We start from the raw sequence: 21,451 nt of genomic DNA, 5'->3' as shown, positions 1-21,451 counted from the left end.
ATATCTTTCATTTTCAGATGAAGGTTTTTAAAATCCATTCCAGATTAATCCCTACTACAGAGAATGAGTTTAAAGTGAGAATTTGATCATCAAAAGAAAAATATAATGAAAGACTTTAGTTAAATGACGAAACTTGACCAGACCTTTCGCTTTGGGGGAAATATTTTAAAATAGTGCTGTCTCTATTGCAATTCATGAAAATGAATGTTAAGGCTCCAAATTGCACACCACAAGCTGAAAAGAAAATGCTGCCAGATGACAAAATGACATTGACAATGTGTGGTCTCATCAAATGGGCTTATTATTGTTTCAGGTGAGGCCTGGAGCTTGCAACTTGCCAAAAGAATTTCAAAAGAAGCATAAAGTCAACTTTGACAAGCTTCAGGCCAGTATGGCTAACATGCAGAAAAATTGTTCCAGCAGTTTTGGTGCAAGATGAATTTCTCCCCCTGTCCTTTCTGGACTCAAAATACGCTTTTTACATCAGACAGGCATAATGGCACCGGTGCAGAATCCATTCACAAGAAAAGACAGGAGGAGTAAAATATATATTTTCAAAAACTTTAACTTTTTGAAAGAATTAGCTTTTCAGGAGAACAAGAATAACAGAAACAAAATCAATAGATGTAAAAGAGAAAAAAAATCCTTACCATAAGATATTGCTTAGGCAGGCCTCTGGATAGTTCAATATCTTCTTTCATTGTATCATATACTAACCAAGGAATCACATCAAGGAGATAATCTCCCCAGGTACTACAGCAAAAAAAAATTAAAACAATAAATGCAGTAATTTAGCCAGAAATATTAAACAGTTGATCAATCTCAGCCTCCTCCTAGGCTTCCCAACATCACAAATGCTGGATTTAGCCAATTTATTTCACTCCATGTGGTATCAAGAAATGGCTGAAGGCATGGAATACTGAAAAATTCCAGTTTCGTTATAACAAAGGACAATACAGCACAGGAACAGGCTTCTCACCCTTCAACCCTGAGCTGCCACATTTTGCCTTTCCATATTAAAACCATCTTCACCTACAGGATCCGTATCCCTCTACTCCCTTCCTATTCACATCCAGGTGCTTTTTGAATGCTGCTATTTTGTCTGTTACCAACACCCTTCAGTGATCTGTGGATCTGCACACCCAGATCTCTCTGCACATCAAAATTCCTAAGGGCTCTGCCATTCACACTATAATTTCCATCTGTGCTTGATCTTCCAAAACACATCACCTAACATTTGTCTGGATTAACTTCCATCTGCCATTTTTCTGCCCATGCCTCCAACTGATCTATATCCTGCTGTATCCTCTGACAATCTTCCTCACTATCTGCAACTCCACTAATCCTAGTATGCAATCTTAACAATTAGACCAGCTACATTTTTCTCCCAATAATTTGTATAGAACACAAACTGCAGAGGTCCCAGCACTGACCCCTGTGGTACCTACTAGTCATAGGCCTCCATTCTGAAGAGCATCCTTAGGCTACCCTCTGTCTCCTATGACTATGCCAGTACTGTATCCATCTTGCCAGCTCACTCCAATACCATGTGATTTCACCTTTTGTTCCAGTCTGCCACAAAGGACCTTGTCAAAGGCTGATGTTGCAGATAATTATGTGAGTCCCAGAACTTTGCTGCAGGAGTTACAGAGTAGTGCCCTTGGTCCAATCATCTCCAGCTGCTTTATCAATTACCTTTCCTTTACCACGAGGTCAAAGATGTGAATATTCACTGACAACTGCACCATGTTCAGTATCATCTGTAACTGCCTGGATACTGAAGCAGCTTGGGTCCATATCCAGGCTTGTATTGCTAAGTGGCCAATAGCAATCACTAAAGTAATGCCAGAAAATGACCATCTCTAACAAAAGAGAATTTAACCAATTCCACTGGTCATTCAATGGCAGTACCATCATTAACAACATCCTGGTGCTTACCAAGGCCAGAAATTGAGTTGAACCAGCCATATAAATACTATAGCTACAACAGCTAGTGACAGGCCAGAAACCCTGAACTGAGTAGCACACCTCCTCTCTCGCAAATGACTATTCACCATCCACAACCAACAAGTCAGGGGTTTGATGGAATACTCTTCAATTGCATGGATGTGTGCAGCTCCAACAACATTCAAGGAGTTAAACACCACCCAGGATAAGCAGCCCAAATCACTGGCATCTCAATCACTAACTTCAACATTCGTTCCCTCACCACAAACAAAGTGGTAGCAATATGTACCATTCACATGATGCAATGCAACCAACTAAAATGTACAACTCAAAGGCTCCTTTGACAACACCTTCCAAATTTGTGCTTTTTAACCACCTCGCAGGACAAGGGCAGCAGATGCATTGGAACACAGCACCTACAAACTCCCGTCCAAGCCACATACTCTCCTAACTTGGACTGTGTAACCATTCCTTCACCATCGCTGATCAATCTCTTAAGTCCCTTCCTGTGGGTGTACCTATACCACAAGGACTGGAATAGTTCAAGAAGGCAGCTCATCAGCATCTGCTCAGGGCAATTGGAATGGGCAATAAATGCTGTCCTAGCCAACAATGCTGGCATCACAAGCAAATAAAAAAAATGCAAGTGTCACTGTCTACTGCACTAATGACTTCCAAAAACAGCAATTTCACCAGCAGAAATAGAGGAAAATATTCCCAAATATCTTTTAAATGGAGTGAAATGAGTTTGTATTATTTCTATTGTATTTTCTTTGTTACAGTGTAAGAGTTCCTTAATTTATTCTTTTAAGTTTTTTTTCTGTTCTTTGTAATTTTGTTGTTTTCACCAATGGTTCTTAAACTTCGACACAAAACACACATTCCTACATTGAAAAAAATCTGTAACTGTTGTTTATTGTTCTTGTTTTGCTTCAGACTATTTCTTTGGGCTGAATACAAGATAAGTGCAAGACATTTACAGGAAACACATGCATAATATTGGACATTATTTTGTTTGTCCATTTTGATTAGAAAAGTAGATGAGAATGATGTTGCATTCAGAGACTGGTGTTGATTACAAACATAACTAACAAAAATGGCTATTGCGTAATATGCAAAATGTAGGTAGAGAGTAGCAATACAGTCACATCAACCACAGCTTTATTCTATTTCCCACATATCAATTTCATTCATTTGTACAGTAAGAATTAAGATTGAAATAGTTAAAAATGGATGCAGACCTTACCTTGAATTTTGGTTAGTGTTTGAACTGCTAAACTTTGAAGTGTTCAAAAATAAATAAGTTTGGAGAAATAATTAATTGTAACTACAAATTACTAATTGTGTGTGCAAAATTACTACAAAATATAAGCCAGAATAAAGTGTTCTTACTTGTTTTGATAGGTGCTTATGGTAATGTGGGTAGAATGTGAGCCTCCAGTTGGGGTATCTGCTTGGTGGATTGTTCCTCTGGGAAAATATAACAAATCACCTGGCTAGAAATAAAAAGGAAACAAATAGAGATTTCCAGTATTAGTTTATTGCATTTTGTTGCGCTGTGAAGGCCAATGGCTAGAGGTGGGAAACAATTTTTTCGTAGTGTGGTGTTTATTTTTAAAATAGTGTTTATTTTCCATATTTGATTTCACATTGCCTATTTATTGCACTAATATGACAACAATAAGAAACATTTTGATGTAACTTAGTACCTTTAATGTAGCAAACTGTTCCAAAGTCTATGTTCTAAACTTGCAGCATGGGTTAGTACCTGGGACTTCAATGTTGTGGCCATTTAGGAGACATGGATAAAGCAGGGACAGGAATGGTTGTGGCAGGTTCCGGGATTTACATGTTTCAGTAAGAACAGAGAAGACGGTAAAAGGGGCGGGGGGGGTGTGGCATTGTTGGTCAAGGACAGTATTACAGTTGCAGAAAGGATGTTTGGGGACTCGTCAACTGAGGTAGTATGGGCTGAGGTTAGAAACAGGAAAGGAGAGGTCACCCTGTTGGGAGTTTTCTATAGGCCTCCGAATAGTTCCAGAGATGTAGAGGAAAGGAGAGCAAAGATGATTCGCAATAGGAGCGGGAGAGTCAGGGTAGTTGTCATGAGGGACTTCAACTTTCCAAATATTGACTGGGAACACTATAGTTCGAGTACTATAGATGGGTCAGTTTTTGTCCAGTGTGTGCAGGAGGGCTTCCTGACACAGCATGTAGACAGGACAACAAGGGGCGAAGCCACAATAGATTTGGTACTGGGTAATGAGCCCGGTCAGGTGTTAGATTTGGACGTAGGTGAGCACTTTGGTGATAGCCATCACAATTCCGTTATGTTTACTTTAGTGATGGAAAGGGATAGGTGTATACCACTGGGCAAGAGTTATAGCGGGGGGAAAGGCAATTACGATGAGATTAGGAAAGATTTAGGGAACATAGGATGGGGAAGGAAACTGCAGGGGATGGGCACATTAGAAAATGTGCAGCTTATTCAAGGAAAAGCTCCTGTGTGTCCTAGATAAGTATGTATCTGTCAGGCAGGGAGGAAGCTGCAGAACGCGGGAGCCGTGGTTTACAAAGGAGGTGGAATCTCTGGTCAAGAGGAAGAAGAAGGCTTATGTTAGGATGAGATGTGAAGGCTCAGTTAGGGCGCTTGAGGGCTACAAGGTAGCCAGGAAAGACCTAAAGAGAGAGCTCAGAAGAGCCAGGAGGAGACATGAGAAGTTGTTGGCGGATAGGATCAAGGTAAACCTTAAGGCTTTCTATAGGTATTTAAGGAATAAAAGAATGACGGAAGTAAGATTAGGGCCAATCAAGGATAGTAGTGGTAAATTGTGTGTGTAGTCAGAGGAGATAGGGGAAGCACTAAATGAATATTTTTCAACAGTATTCACTCTAGAAAACGACAATGTTGTCAAGGAGAATACTGAGATACAGGCTTCTAGGCTAGGTGGGATCGAGGTTCACAAGGAAGAGGTATTAGAAATCCTACAGAGGGTGAAGATAGATAAGTCCCCTGGGCCGGATGGCATTTATCCTCGGATCCTCTGGGAAGCCAGGGAGGAGATTGCTGAGCCTTTGGCATTGATCTTTAACTCATCATTGTCTACAGGAATAGTGCCAGATGACTGGAGGATAGCAAATGTGGTTCCCGTGTTCAAGAAGGGGAGTAGAGACAACCCTGGTAACTATAGACCAGTGAGCCTACCTCAGTTGTTGGTAAAGTGCTGGAAAAGGTTATAAGGGATAGGATTTATAATCATCTAGAAAAGAATAAAATTGATTAGGGATAGTCAGCACGGTTTTGTGAAGGGAAGGTCGTGCCTCATAAACCTTATTGAGTTCTTCGAGAAGGTGACCAAACAGGTAGATGAGAGTAAACCGGTTGACGTGGTGTATATGGATTTCAGCAAGGCATTCGATAAGGTTCCCCACAATAGGCTATTGTACAAAATGCGGAGGAATGGGATTTTGGGAGATATAGCAATTTGGATCAGAAATTGGCTTGCTGAAAGAAGACAGAGGGTGGTAGTTGATGGGAAATGTTCATCCTGGAGACCAGTTACTAGTGGTGTTCCGCAAGGGTCGGTGTTGGGTCCACTGCTGTTTGTCATTTTTATAAATGACCTGGATGAGGGCGTAGACGGATGGGTTAGTAAATTTGCAGACGACACTAAGGTCAGTGGAGTTGTGGATAGTGACGAAGGATGCTGTAGGTTGCAGAGAGACATAGATAAGCTGCAGAGCTGGGCTGAGAGGTGGCAAATGGAGTTTAATGCAGACAAGTGTGAGGTGATGCACTTTGGTAGGAGTAACCAGAAGGCAAAGTACTGGGCTAATGGTAAGATTCTTAGTAACGTAGATGAGCAGAGAGATCTCGGTGTCCATGTACTCAGATCATTGAAGGTTGCCACCCAGGTTGACAGGGCTGTTAAGAAGGCATACAGTGTTTTAGCTTTTATTAATAGAGGGATTGAGTTCCGGAACCAAGAGGTTATGTTGCAGCTGTACAAAACTCTGGTGCGGGGAGTATTGCATACAGTTCTGGTCACCGCATTATAAGAAGGATGTGGAAGCTTTGGAAAGGGTGCAGAGGAGATTTACTAGGATGTTGCCTGGTCTGGAGGGAAGGTCTTACGAGGAAAGGCTGAGGGGCTTGAGGCTGTTTTCATTAGAGAGAAGAAGGTTGAGAGGTGACTTAATTGAAACATATAAAATAATCAGACGGTTAGATAGGGTGGATAGGGAGACCCTTTTTCCTAGGATGGTGACGGCGAGCACGAGGGGGCGTAGCTTTAAATTGCGGGGTGAAAGATATAGGACAGATGTCAGAGGTAGTTTCTTTACTCAGTGAGTAGTAAGGGAATGGAATGCTTTGCCTGCAACGGTAGTAGATTTGCCAACCTTAGGTACATTTAAGTCATCATTGGACAAGCATATGGACATACATGGAATAGTGTAGGTTAGATGGGCTTCAGAATGGTATGACAGGTCGGCACAACATCGAGGGCCGAAGGGCCTGTACTGTGCTATAATGTTCTATGTTCTCAAGTCAGAATCAAACAACTTGATTGAACCAACACAAGAAAACAAATGGAAAATCACTATATTCGTAACTTGATAACCTACTATATGTCGAGACTAGTTATTTAATCTTGTATTATTTAACAATGTTTTCTGTTTTAATTTAAAATTCACTCAATTAGTTTATAAAAGTCAAATTCATAATACTCTAATTGTAGAAAAGCAAAAGCTTATTTATCGGAGAAATTCAAAATGAAATCCTGTAAAATTGATTCTACTCCATGAATATTAAATGACAAAGTTAATTAAAACCAAAAGCATACTCTGATTTTAACTCCCCAAATCTCATTTTATATCTGACAGGTAGACAACAGTGAAAACTGTTGCACTGAACACTGAAGCATTCCAAAGCAGTTCCATGAACTTAAATGCGAGCTGCTGAATCAGTGTCCTGATCTGAAAGATCCCCCAAACCAGGAATCATTTGCGATTGGCTACAATGGATGGAGAAAGTACTTACGATAGTTTCACACTCGCCTATTAAGTGCTATTCTCTTGAGAAGCTGAGGTTGCAAAACAATTAATTATAATTATTAACTAGCAATTTAGGCAGTTAATTATCAATGTCCAATAATTCTTCAGTGGCTAAGAGCTACATGTGTAAATAAACAATGCTTATGGTACTGGACTAGCAATCCAGAGGTCACAAATACTTACAACATCATGGCAAGCTGTGAAATTTAACTCAAAATATCTGACAATTTATGGAGCACCACCAGAAATTTACCATGTTTATGTGGTTCATGTAAAACTCAGTAGATATACATAATTTTCAGGAAAAGTAGCCCATTCGTTCCCTAGTTAGTCTACAAGTGATTTCTAAAAATGATTTCTTTCGTGAGACCTGGGTATCACTGGGAAGGCCATCATTTGTTCCCTATCTGTAATCTCCCTTGAATCTTGTGGCTTACTATACAATTTCAGAGGGCGGTTCAGAGTCAACCACATTACTCTGAAGTCACATGAATACCACATCAGGCAAGGAAGGCAAATTTCATTCCCTATAGGATATTATTGAATAGATTGGTATTTTTAACATCCAGTCATACTTTAATGGTTACCATTAGTGACACGCTTTCATTGCTCCCTTTTAATTCCTGATTTTTTTTTGTATTAGTTGTTTTATTATTTGATGTGGAAGAATTTGAATTTGTGCCCCACCAGCCTGAACCTCTGGATTACATAAGGTCTACTTATTTACACACTTAGCTCTTGTAAAACCATAGAAGAACTACTAAACTACGATAAATTAACTAGACAATTGGTTAGTTAATAATTATAATTTATTCATATAGTTGGCATCTGGTCAGGCCTGATACCAAATTGAGTCTGTATTTAACCTTATAATCAGTGCAGCTAAATAAATAAAAATATTCTGAACTGACACTGCAGTTGCTGCTTAATGCTTCTGAGTGTTACTATGCAGTAAACTAATGTATGACAACTACTGTACTCTTTTAAAAGTTCACATAAATATGAAAATTTAAAAAGGTAACTTCATTGACCGTTCCTATGTCAGAAAGTAAGAGAACATTCCAGAACTATTTAAAGTGCTCCATAGTAAATGTCACTGATGTGGAATAACTTAGTAAAAAGGAAAACAGAAAAACTGACAAATCCAACAGAGTACACACCAATGATTCAGTACCTTTAATATAAATTCATGGGTTGGACTTCCAATCCGATCTTCAGGTTCTGTGCTGTATTCACGAGCTAGAGGTTTTGTCGGTTTGTAGAGTCGCCAGTGTTTTTCTCCTTCCAGCTGCAGAATAAACACCTGGCAGTGCAAAGAAAGAATAACTGATGAAATTAAACTTGCATGAATTCTGACATCATTTTGTACACTGTGCCAAAAAGTAAGTAACCCTTGAAATGAAATACAAATCTCTCTCTTACTTTTCTTTTCCAGGCTCGTAACAGAAAAACTGTTGCTATAGTCCATGTGTATAAATGTTTTAATATGGAAGACAGAAACATAGTACACATGCATGCCTCGCAGCGATAATACGTGAACAGGTTGATATTGGTTGTATGGACTAACATTCACCAAACATTATGATCTACCAACAAATTATTTGCTTTAACCAGCCCACTCATGATTTTGAAAACATGAAATAAATCCCCTCTCAGCTTTCTTTGCTCTAAGGAGAACACTCTCAACTTCTTCAATCTATCCTCATAATTGACGTTTCTCATTCCTGGATCCATTCTTGCAAACTGCTTCTGCATTTTCCTCAACACATTCACATTTTTCCTATGATGGGTGCCCACAATTATGTACAATATTCCAGCTGAGGTCTAACAAGTACCATTTACAAGTTCCTAAATTACTTAACTGTTCTTGTACATTATGCCTCTATTAATAAAGCTGGAAACACTGTATGCTTTAACTACTCCTGCCACCTTCAATGATTTGTGCACATATACACTCAGGTCCCTCAGTTCCCGCATTCCCTTTAGAACTGCATCACCTACTTTGTTAATACAACTCTGCCTACACTTTATAGAGCTTTACTCATTTACAACAGAAATAAGAAAATTAGAGAACACAAAAATCCTAACTTTTGCCATATAGTCAGTTATTACGCCACACAAAAAGGACCTTCAGGCCATTATGTTCACACTAGTCATCAAACATTCATCTTTTCGAAGATAGTAGGAACTGCAGATGCTGGAGAATTTGAGATAACAAGGTGTAGAGCTGGATGGACACAGCAGGCCAAGCAGCATCAGAGCAGCAGGAAGGCTGACATTTTGGGCCTAGACCCTTCTTCAGAAATCAGGGGGGACGGTAACTTCTTTAGGGTAGGCATCCTTAGAAGAGGCTTTGCAGTGGGGTTAAACTTGTTTCAGAGATAGGAGGAACTGCAGATGCTGAAGAATCTGAGTTAACAAGGTGTAGAGCTGGATGAACACAGCAAGCCTGAAGAAGGGTCTAGGCCCGAAATGTCAGCCTTCCTGCTCCTCTGATGCTGTTTGGCCTGCTCTGTTCATCCAGCTCTACACCGTGTTATCTCACATTCATCTTTTCTAATCCCATTTTCCAGCTCATAGCCTTGTATGCTTTGGTGTTTCAAGCATTCATCTAAATAGCTCAAGTGTTTTCAGGGTTCCTGCCTCTATCAGCCCTTTGGGCTGGGAGTTCATGATACTCATAACCCTCTGGTTAAAATTTTCTTTCCTCCTAGACCTCCTGCTCTTTACCTTAAAGCTGCAATATAAACTTTGTATAGTTAAAACAAGTACTTTTTAAACAAGGTACATTATACCTTTTATCCAATCAAAAACTTGAAATAATAGCAACAAGTATGTAATCATACCTCAACATCATCATAATGCGGTGGCAGACCCTGAGAACCCTCTGGTGTGATGTAAACATTAGATCCAACTAATGATCCAAAGAAACATTCCAATTTTTCCTGGACCTTCCACAATTCATCCTTGAAGAAAAAAAATATGCTTTGCACTGAAAAAATTCCAAAAATATATAAACCACAACTGAAAACAGATATCACTCAGAATCAATACCTTGAATCTCTGTGGCTGGTGAAACTGTATTGTAGCTTTCTTCTGTTCAAAGTCTTTCTTCAACTGTGTGTAATTAACCTTCCCATCTTTATTTAAAACTTTCTTCTTCCCACTTATACATCGACAAAAGTTAACATCTCTTCCATAAAATACATCATTTCTGCAGATTTCCTTTAGATCATCAAACTTAAATAATGACTGATAGTAAGCAGTTACTGAAGGGTTATTTTTCTGAATTAGAAGGGGTTTCTGTTCCCAATATTCACTGAAGAACTCTTTACTTCCAATGGGAGAGATCAGGCTCTCAAACAAGCTGGCTGGGCTTTTGAAGTCGAGAACTGAACCAGAAACATTCGGGTCGAACTTGACTCTTTTGCAGTTATCAGCATCCTCTCTCTCAGATTCAGATTCTGGTCTTCTGCCAACATTCTTCAGCATTGCTTTGAGGAAAAGAAAAAAAGTCTCAATTTTGACATAAAACATGACCATGTTGTGAAAGTTTGACTGATTACCTTACTGCTCTTTGCACTAATTGAGTATCAAACAATTTAAATAGAAGTAAGAAAAGCAGAAAATTCTGGAAATACTCTTCAGATTAAACTATCCTCTATGGAGAAAGAAAGCAAGTTATGTTTTGAGAGCAGCATCTCCTTCTGAGTTGCAAATATGAGGCAGGGACACATATTAATATTAAGGCCCTCACCAAGGCCCTGTTTAACTGCAATAAGATATCCCAGCTTCTGAAGTCAAATCTTCTTGCAATGAAGACCAAAATAACAATTGCTTTCCTAAATGCTTGTTGCACCTGACTGTCTACTTTCATTGACTGAAACCTTGGTACATCCAATTTCCCAACAAATTACTATTTAAATAACATGTTTTTTTTGTTTTTCACACTGAAATGGATAAGTTAATATTTAGCCACATTGTACTGTCTCTGTCCTTTGTTTGCCCACTCACTCAAGTTGCCTAAATCATTTTGAAGCCTACTTGCATTCTCCTCACAACCTTGCCCAGTTTTGTGTCACCAGCAAACATGGAAATCTTGCATTTGGTGTCCTCATCCAAGTCATCTATATTTAATGTGAATTGCAAGGTCAGTGATCCTTGCAGCTCCCTACTAGTCACTGCCTGCCACTCAGAAAAAAGACATTTATTCCTCCCTTTTCCTGTTGTCAACCAATTCTAAATCCTGTACTTCCTATCCCATTTGCTTTAATTTTGCCCACTAACCTCTTAAAAGGGACCTAATCAAAAGCCTTTTGCAAATCTAAATACACCATGATTTTGGAGGAATTTTGCCTGAATGCTTCTGAGGATGACTTCAAGGAGCAACTAGTATTTGTTTGATGGCCCTCCTTTTGTATCCAAAGGATACGGCAGTAGCAGAGCTAATAGAATCCCTACAGCATGGAAACAGGCCCTTCGGCCCAACAAATCCACAATGACCCTCAGAACATCCCACCTAGACCTATCCCCCTATAACCCACCTAATCTACACATCCCTGAACACTATGGGTAATTTAGCTTGGCCAATCCACCTTCCCTTCTCATCTTTGGACAGTGGGAGGAAACCAGAGGACCCAGAAGAAACCCACACAGACATAGGGAGAATGTGCAAACTCCACACAGACCATCGCCCAAGGGTGAAACTGAACCCAGGCCCCTGAGCCACCCAAATTTTATGTTGCTGTCAGATGACTATACAACCTAATTGTACGAGTTTGTATAAACTACTGTGCTTCAGCTTATTGCCAGCAGAATAATTATAGAATTGCACAACACTGAGGGAGGCCATTAGATTGATCTCTTTGCTGCCCACTCTTTCCAACAATGATCTACTTCATCCTGTTCTCTTACACCTCCCCATATTCCTGGAATATTTCTCCTTCAAGTATTCATCCAATTCATTTTTGAATCATAGAATCGCTACAGTGTGGAAGCAGCTCATTCAGCCCATTGAGTCCAGTGACCCTCTAAAGAGCATCCCACCCAGACCTACACCTCCACCGTACGCCTGTAACACTGCATTTCCCTATGACTAACCTACCTAGCCTGCACATCCATGAGCACAATGGGCAATTTAGCATGGCCAATCCACCTAACCTGCACATCTTTGGACTGTGGGGAGGAAACTCATGCAAACATAGGAAAAACATGCGAACTCCACATAGACAGTCACCTAAGGCTGGAAGCGAACCAGGGTCTCTGCTGCTGTGAGGCAGCAGTGCTAACCACTGAGTCACTGTGCTGCCCCATGAAGGTTACCACTGAATTTGTATCCACAGATAGGATCTTTCATAAGGCACTGCCATATATTGATTGTGTTTTATCTTTCAATTATCATGAATGCAGCATTCCAAAAGCATACATTGTGCAAATTTGATATGGTATAATGTGAAAGTTTAAACCTTTTGATTCCAACTTAAACCAGCTAAAATACAACAGTGTCAAGCAAGAAATGAAGCATACCTAAAGGAGATTTAATCTTGAACAAGGTTCATTGTGGAGTGAACCTCTAGACATAAACATTGATTGTGAAATACATGTCAACGTTTAAAGCTTTAAAAAAATCTGTCCAGCAACAGCAGTCAATACATACACATAGTGTAAAACTTGAACTGCCAATGCTTTGTAATGTGGAAAACAACTAGTCAATCAAACGAATTCATTGTCATGTTTCATTTAATGAAACAGTTCTACAAGGATAGTTTGAACCACAACCAAAGCATTAAAAAGAAATTAACTTCATTGCACTGGGTGCTAAAGACAACAAAAGTAAACTGAATTCAACCTCAGTCACTATGGCATCACTGCAAGGATCCTACACTGAATCTAGTTAAACTTTGGCACATTCAGTTTCATAAACATCCTACCACAATAAATCAACTTCTTCGCCATCCATTGAATTGGACATTTCTTCATGTTTTGAATGATCTGATGACAAGTTGTAGCATTATATGCAATCCACAGCTGACGAAAACTACAGAAACATCAAGCAGGGCAGCATGCATAATTTCCATTCTTTGTGACGGATTTTTCTCTGTCAACTAACCACATACATCATTCAGCACAAACATGACCCTTGAATAACCTGTTGAAACAACATCACTGGAATGTCTATTTTGAATTTTGTTTCTCTTTATTTTTGTTTTGTCAACCAAACATACTAGTACCACTATGAATCTTATCTACACGCACTCTATAGTTTTCATTAGAACTGCTTTCCAACCCTTCTCCGTAATTCGGTTGCTGGGCATATCAGAAATCATGGGCATTCAACTATTTTGCCAAAATTACCCCATGAGTCGTAGTTACACAGCACAGGTTCAGGCTCATCAGTCCAACACATCTGTGCTAACCAGATCCTAAACAGATCCAGTCCCATTTGCCAGCTTTTGCCCCACATCTCTCTAAACCCTTCCTATTATTGTACGCACCCAGATGCCTTTTAAATGGTGCAACTGGTTTGATTTGACTAATTGTTGTCACATGTACCTAACTGCAGTGAAAAGTTTTGTTTCGCATACTGTACATACAAGATACAAAAATCATAGAGTATTTGAATAGATCGAAAAATGCAAAGTTATGGCTAAAAAGGTATATAAAAAGCAAGGTCAATATTAGATTTGAAATTTGCGAAGTCCAATAAGAAGTCTAACACTAGTAGGGAAGAAGCTATTCTCGAACATGTTGTGTGTTCAAGCTTTTGTATCATCTGCGTGACAGAAGATGTTGGAAGAGATTATAATCAGGGTGGGACGGGCCTTTGATGATGTTTGCTGCCTTTCCGCGGCAACAATTAGTGTTGATGGAATCAGTGGAAGGAATGTTGGCTTGCATGTTGGTCTGGGCTATGTTCACAACTTTCAGTAGTTTCTTATTGTCCTGGGCACAGCAGTTGCCATACCAAGCTGTGATGCATTGAGATTGAATGCTTTCTATGATGCATCTGTAAACATTGGTGAGGATGCTTACAGACATGCTGAATTTCCTTAGTGTCCTGAGGAAGAAGAGGTGTTCGTGTGCTTTCTTGACAGTCACATCAACCTGGGTGGTCCAGGGCAGGTTGACGATGATCGTCACTCCCAGGATCTTGACGCTGTTGACCAACTCCACTCTGTTCCACTGATGTTGATAAAGAAGCAAGGAGGAGGACCTAAGTCAATAATCAGCTCTTCAGTTTTGCTGACATTGAGGGACAGATTATTAACTTTGCACCGCATCACCAAGTATTCTGTTTCCTGTATTCTGTTTCGTCATTGTTTAAGATTAGGCCTACAATGGTGGTGTCATTAGTGAACTTCTGGATGGAGTTTGGACATAGTCATGAGGAGACAGGGAGTGCAGTAGAGTGGTTGAGTACACGTCCTTCCAGGGCACTGGTGTTGACTATTGTTGTGGGGGACGTGCTGTTGTCTATCTTCACTGATCAGTCTGTGGGTCAGGAAGTTGAGGATCCAGTTGCTGAAAACAGAGCAGAGGCCTAGATCTCGGAGTTTGGAGATTATTTCAGTGAGGGATGAGCTATAGTCAATAAGTCAAACCTTGATGTAAGTATCCTTATGATCCAGATGTTGCAGGGACGAGTTTAAGGCTAGAGAAATGGCATCTGCCATGGGCCTGTTGCCCCAACAGCCAAATTGCCAGGGATTGAGGGTGACTGCGAGGGCCCTGTTTATATGAGCCATGACTAACTTCTCGAAGCACTTCATAATTACAGAGGTCAGAGACACTGGGCAGTAGTCATTGAGGCCCATTTGCATGTATTTTCTTTGACACTGGAATGAAGGTGGTCTTCTTGGAGCAGCTGGGGACTTCATATTATAGCAAGGAGACGTTAAAGATGTCAGCAAATTCTCCCACCAGCTGGTCCACACAGAATCTGAGTGCATGGTCAGGACTTCATGTGAGCCAGTTGCTTTCCATGGGTGCACTCTCAACAACTCAGTGAACAGGTGTATCCGGGGCTGTCGAGGCAGGTGACGCCATTTCACTGACCTTCTGCTTGAACTAAGTGTAAAAAGCATTGAGCGCATCAGGGAGGTATGTATTTTGTCCACCCTTCTGTTCTGTTTCATTTTGTAACCCATTATGTCATGTAGGCCTTGCTGCAGACAGCAGGTGTGCATGCGGCACATTGGGTCTCTAACTTAGTCTGGTATTGCCTTTTGGTGCCTCTAATGGCCTTGCAGAGGCCATATCTGGACTTCCTGTAAAAGTCCAGGTTGTCTGACTTGAATGTCTGATGCCTGGTCTTTAGGAGGCAATGGATTCAATGGATTTCCCGGTTTATCCATGGTTTCTGGTTGGGGAACATATGGATTGTCTTCTTTGGCATGTAGTCCTCTACATACTTGCTAATGAAGTCCTTGATGGTGGATCCTCTTCTAGGTTGGCCACTGAATTCTTGAACTTGGACCAGTCCAACAATTCCAAGCAGTCCCGCAGAAGTGCCTCCCACCTCCATCACTTCCTCTGGCAGCTCAAACCATACATGCACCACCCTCTACATGAAAGTGTTGCACCTCATGTCCCTTTTAAATCATTCCACTCTCACCTTAAACCTATGCCCTCTAGTTTTGGACTCTCTTATCCTGGGAAAATGACCTTGACTTTTCACCCTATCCATGCACCTCATGATTTTATAAACTTCTACAAGGTCACTCCTCAGCGTCTGACGCTCGAAGGGAGAAAAGCCCCCAGCCAACTCAGCCTATCCCTATAGTTTAAACTTTCCAATCCCGGCAACATCCTTTGAAATCTTTTCTGAACTCTTTCAAGTTTAACAATATCCTACCTGTAGCAGGGAGACAGAACTGAATGCAGGTTTCTAAAAGTGGTCTCACCAATATCCTGTACAGCCATAACATGATGTCCCAACTCCTAAATTTAATGCACTGCCCAATGAAGGCAAGCATACCAAATGCCTTCTTTACTCGCGTTTTTATCACTGTTTGACGATGAATCAATGGAAATTGATATCTTTGGTATCAAGGTCTCTTGATGTTCTACTCAAATACTGGACATTTTCATTCCATAAAGTGGTTGCAGCAACTAGCTGTTGCTCTGAAAATTGTCTTGGTCAACGTAAGTGCCTTTCTGATAGGACGTAACCAGTCTGACAATGTGAAGACCAATTCCAACACAAGCTTCTCAGATGAGGCCATTGGCTGATCCCTGTTCTTATGCAGCATTTGGTTTGTGGAATCTTCTTCAGGGAATTGTCCTTCTTCTTCCAGTCTTGTAGTATTTTTTCACTTAACTGATTTTTCTTACTATACCAGTTATTTGATGACTTAGCGAAAATTACCAACTTGAGCAGGAGAACCCATTTCTGTTTGTTGGCTACCATGTGCAGTCTGGTCTGTATATGTGTAACTAAAATTCTTTTGTATTTTATAAGCAATGCAGCTGCATCACCTGCTTGATCCAGCGCTGATTTATAAACATGTATAACCCTAGGAAAGTACTTCTAAGCTGAAAAATTGAGCCAATCCTTAATGCAAGTATAATTCTAAATATGAATTTCTACATGAAACGTACGGAATCAACCTATATGTCAAACATAAGCTTTAACAAGTGTTATGGCCCTGAAGAAATTGGGCTGACATATATAGTCATTTTACCCACTATGATCTAGAGTAAACAAATTGTAAATTCACTTGCCAAGCACTGCTCAAGCATATTTTTAAAAGTCCCTGCTATGGACTTAAGGTCATAAAGCGCAATAGAGGCCCTTCAGCCCATTAAATCTGTTCTATGCACATTAAGCCCACATTCTGACACTTGGCCAATAGTCTTGAATGTTATGACATTTCAAGTGCTTTTAAAAGTTGGGAGTTTTCTTGCCTCTGCAGATAAAAAAAGTTTCCTCAAATGCTCTCGAAACCTCCTGCCTTTCACCTTAAAATAATGCCTCCTGCCTATCGACCCTTCAACTAAGGGAAACTGCTGCATTCTATCCACCCTGTCTATGCCCCTCATAATCTTAAACATGTCAAACAGGTCCCACCCCAGCATTCTCTGTTATTAAAGAAAAAGCCTATCCAGGCTTTCTTCACAGTTAAATACTCCAATCCAGGCAACACCCTTGTGAATCTCCTCTGCACCCTGTCAAGTGCTACTACATCCTTCCTATAATGTGGTGACCCGAACTGCACACAGTACTCCAGGTGTGGTCAAACCAAAGTTTTGTATAGCTCCAACATTATGTCCCTGCTCTTATTATCTTTGCTACAATTGATAAAGGCAAGTGTTCCACATGCCTTCTTAACCACCCTATTAATTGGTACCGTCACCTTCAAGGATCTGTGGACAACCACCCCAAGATCTCTCTTTTCCTCTGAGCTTCTTAGTGTCCTGTGTTCCTTTGCACTATTTCACAGTGCATCACCGCACATTTTCCAGGGTTAATTTTCATCTGCCACTGATCTGTACATCTGACCAACCCGTCTATATCTTCCAGTAACTGAAGACCTTCTTCCCCATGAGTAACCTCCCGGCCAATCTTTGTGTCATCTGCAAGCTTCCTTATTGCCCATCACAATCTCATCTGTACAGTTTATACAGGTAAAGGCAAAGTGGCCATAGTCCTATTACACCAGTCAAGTGAGACGAATGGTGGGGATTTAACCTGAGGGTCACAATGCCTCAGACAAGGCACAGGTGCTGGAGAAGTGCCTTCATAGTAGCTTTGCTGGTGCAGGAATTGACCCACACTGTTGACTGACTGATTTTATTGTCACATGTACCGAAATATAGTGAAAAGCTTCGGTTACGAGTGGTACAGGCAGATCGCAACAAGCAAAGGATGTAGAGACCAAAAAGACTCGAAGGCATAGAGGTTACAATATTTGAGGCTCGAGTCTTTTCAACAGTCTTATAACACAGTCAGAAAGAAGCTGTTACTGAACCTGCTTGTGCATGTGTTCAGGCTTCTGTACCTTCTGCCTGACGGAAAAGGTTGTAGGAGGTCATTTCCAGAGTGCGATGGGTCTTTGATGATGTTTGCTGCCTTTACACGGCAGCCAGCCTTGTAAATAGAGTCCATGGATGGAAGGTTGACTTCCGTCATGGTCTGGGCTGTACACACAACCTTCTGTAGTTTCTTATGGTCCTGGGCAGAGCAGGTGACATACCAGAGCATTATGGTCCTGGGCTGATGGTCTTCCTCTGTATTGCAAATGAGCTACCAAGCCAACTGAGCTATCCAACTATCAAAAACAATAAGATACCCAGCAATTATCCTGGTAAAATGCCACTGTCCAGTCAAATTAACAGCCTTCTGCCACACTCTGTTTCCTACCACTAAGCTAATTTTGGATCCATCTAACCAAGTCATCCCAGATATCATGTGCTTTTATCTTCTTTATCAGTCTCCCATGTGGGACCTTGTCAAAGGTTTCATAAACATTGCTCTTTCTCGACTGCAAAGTAACAGAAATGAGGAAAATTCCAGCAGTTGAAATTAGCTGGAAGCAATGTGAAACATGTAAACATTACATATCAGCTTAATTCTAAAGCATAACCCATGAATCCCCTTTAGGATGCAGGAAAACCTTTAGGCTCACTACTAACATAGTTGACACCACCACATTATGATGTATACCAAGAATACCTCAAACAAGACACTGGTTGGATAAGCTCCAGGCTAATCAGAGACAAATGCAATCCCAATTCTGTGAATTTGGTGCTGGGCATCAAGGAATGTTTCAGGTTTCCCTTGGAAATTTATATTACTCATGTTATATTCGCTCTACAACCATCCCATTTCACAGACATCAAGGTCATAATTCCTCAGTCAAGCAGCAACAGTTTTTAAACTCTAAATCAGATGCGGCCAAAGCTAAAGAGACAAAACAAGAAAATGTAGTCTTACAAAGAACCATTTGTTTCAACAACCCGAAATAGATACTGATAGAAGACGTTATATTAGTCGGCTTTTTACACATAATCCTGAATTTTCTGGATGACAGCGCATACAGAGGTTATCAATCCACTCACAGTCTCCAAATCATAAAACCTTGGACTGTATATGGAAAGTATATCATTATCTATTATTATATGCATATTGCAGCCACACTCTGAATCCACATTTTAATGTACTCACTAACCACATGAAATAATTAAAATAATAAATGAATAAATAAAAGCAAATCCTGCATTGCCAAAAGCAACTTAGCACATCGTACTGACAGCAAATTCTATCTTCATCTTCTACATATAAGAAATAGAATGGGAGCATGAGGAGGCAATAGTAATGAAAGATCACTGATGAGGGATAGAACTCGAATGTGGAGAGAGTGAAATATTAGGCAGAGGACATCCAGGAAAGAAGTCATCAAAGGAAGCAGGAGCAATCTAACAGGAAAGGTTGTCAGCAGAGAGATTAAGCAAGATATGGAACAGTAGAGAAATAGTGGCATATTGGTAATGTCACAGAACTAGTAATCCAGAAGTCTAGTCAATCCCACCAAGGCAGCTAGTAGAACCTGAATCCAACTAACAAAATAAACTGGAAGATAAGGGCTATTGTCATGGTGACTATTAAATCATTACAATTATCGTAAAAACTAATTTGGGTCACAAGTACAATTTACAGAGGGGAATCTGTCATTCTTACCTGGTCTTACCTATGTACGACTGCAGATTCACTGCCATGTGGTTAATTGTTCATTGTGCACCTCTCTCATTCCAAAAACATTTACTGTTGGAATACAAATGCTGGTCTCAAGTGACACCCACATACCGTGAAAGAATGAAGAAAGTTAGGAAATAAAGACAGACGAGGGGAACACATGCTTCAGCTGGAAGAGACACGTTGTATTCTGCTGATTGAACATGCTCAATGTCACCTTTACACATCAGTTGATCGCTTGACAGGCCCAACAAAAACACTAAGGAGCAGAATTAGGCCATTCACACCAATGAGTCTGCTCGCCCGTTCAATGCCGATATAATAATCCTCCTCGCCACTTTCCTATCTTTTTCCCCATAAAGCTACGGATTGAACTATTTTGTGGCGTTGAACTAAGCGAAGGAGCTGTGAAGTGAACAGATGAACTAAACTTGGTGGAGTTTGAAGGATGCTCTGAAAGAGGGTTTGAAAATGAGATTAGATTCAGAGGGCGACATACAGGAGCGAGTGACTGTGGTGGATCCCGGAACGGGGCTCACATCCCTGACGAGAGCGGAATCACTCAGTCTCCTACAGCGCGAAAACGGCACAATCTCCACGCGCCGTGCACGGGCCGCCGTTACCCAGAGACGGTTAAGCTCGTGCCCGGGGCCACCGTTACCCAGACACGGTTAAGCTCGCGCCCGGGGCCGCCGTTACCCAGAGACGGTTAGGCTCGCGCCCGGGGCCGCCGTTACCCAGACACGGTTAGGCTCGCGCCCGGGGCCGCCGTTACCTAGAAACGGTTAGACTCGCGCCCGGGCCGCCACGTTCCAGACAGATTCGAACGTTTCTCAAACAGACCTCCTGACCAGTGCCGCTCTTCGCAACTTCCGACTGAAACCAGCCTCGTTGGAAATAGGTTCCGACTGCTCCCACATTGCTCTGGCTCGAGTGTTACTTAGAACAGCACCTAACAACATTTTTTAAGTCTTTTCGAGCGCCAGTCACACCTCAAAACATTTCTGTACGGTTTTCTTTTAAGTCTCTCCCGTAAATATGGACAAAACTGCGTCATAACCAATGGCATTTGGAGATTTAAATTTATATTTGATCTAATTAATTAAAGAAATTAATTCAACTACGAAACTCTAGAATTCAGGATTGCCATGAATAGCTGAGCCTTTTGCAGCCCGTGTGCCTTTCAAAACTTTCTCCAACTTCAACACAACTCATTACTCGGAGACTGTTTAAAAATTAATGTCTAATGATGTCCAGTTCTGATTAGAGTGTGTACCTGATCTTCTAAAATAAAAGCTCAAGAGCTGTGAGCATCACTCTTTCACACGAAGCCCATGTGTTGGAAGTAGATCCACAATTCGAATTCCAGGATTTGATCCAGTGACAGTGAAGGAATAGAAATGCATTTCCAAATCAGGATCGTGAGTAACTCAGAGGTGAACTTGCAGCTTGCGGTATTTCTATGATCTATTACCCTTGTCTTTCTAGATGAATTAAGGGATTTAATAGCCAGAGACTTCTTACAGGCAAAACCACGCCCATGTTTGCAAAAAAAGACATGATTCTGTTGTTCTGGCCAAGATAGGGGAAAACACGCCAGTATCTTTCAGTGGTCCCTTGTCAGAGCATATATTTAAATGCTTACTCATGTATCAATATGATCTGATATATACTTTACGTTAGTTTCAGAAGAAGAAAAATCTGCCAGTCCAGGCTTATTTTGTGATATCTGACTGGGGAGACATAGTGGATAAT

At 40.7% G+C, this 21,451-nt stretch overlaps 1 protein-coding gene across 5 annotated transcripts in view; it reads right to left on the bottom strand.

Moving 5' to 3' along the window:
• The window catches only part of riox2 (ribosomal oxygenase 2), a 43,603-nt gene extending 22,510 nt beyond the window's left edge, over window positions 1-21,093 (bottom strand). The window contains exons 1-6 of one of the 5 annotated variants that reach the window (XM_048541277.2): window positions 20,973-21,093; window positions 10,057-10,496; window positions 9,849-9,968; window positions 8,177-8,305; window positions 3,340-3,443; window positions 651-753 (exon numbers count right to left, since the gene is read on the bottom strand). In XM_048541277.2, the coding sequence (XP_048397234.1) occupies window positions 651-753; window positions 3,340-3,443; window positions 8,177-8,305; window positions 9,849-9,968; window positions 10,057-10,494 (894 nt within the window). In that variant the 5' untranslated portion in view covers window positions 10,495-10,496; window positions 20,973-21,093. Of the gene's footprint in view, window positions 1-650; window positions 754-3,339; window positions 3,444-8,176; window positions 8,306-9,848; window positions 9,969-10,056; window positions 10,497-19,681; window positions 20,158-20,195; window positions 20,418-20,471; window positions 20,564-20,972 lie in introns of those variants that run through there. The other 4 variants (XM_048541273.2, XM_048541276.2, XM_048541275.2 and 1 more) reach the window with 4 other exon arrangements.
• Between the last annotated feature and the right edge of the window lie 358 nt (window positions 21,094-21,451).

Source organism: Stegostoma tigrinum, chromosome 12 (genome assembly GCF_030684315.1).
Source record: "Stegostoma tigrinum isolate sSteTig4 chromosome 12, sSteTig4.hap1, whole genome shotgun sequence".
Taxonomy (NCBI): Eukaryota; Metazoa; Chordata; class Chondrichthyes; order Orectolobiformes; family Stegostomatidae; genus Stegostoma; species Stegostoma tigrinum.
The sequence above is the reverse complement of the archived record's forward strand: the minus strand, read 5'-3'. Positions and strand labels throughout refer to the sequence as shown.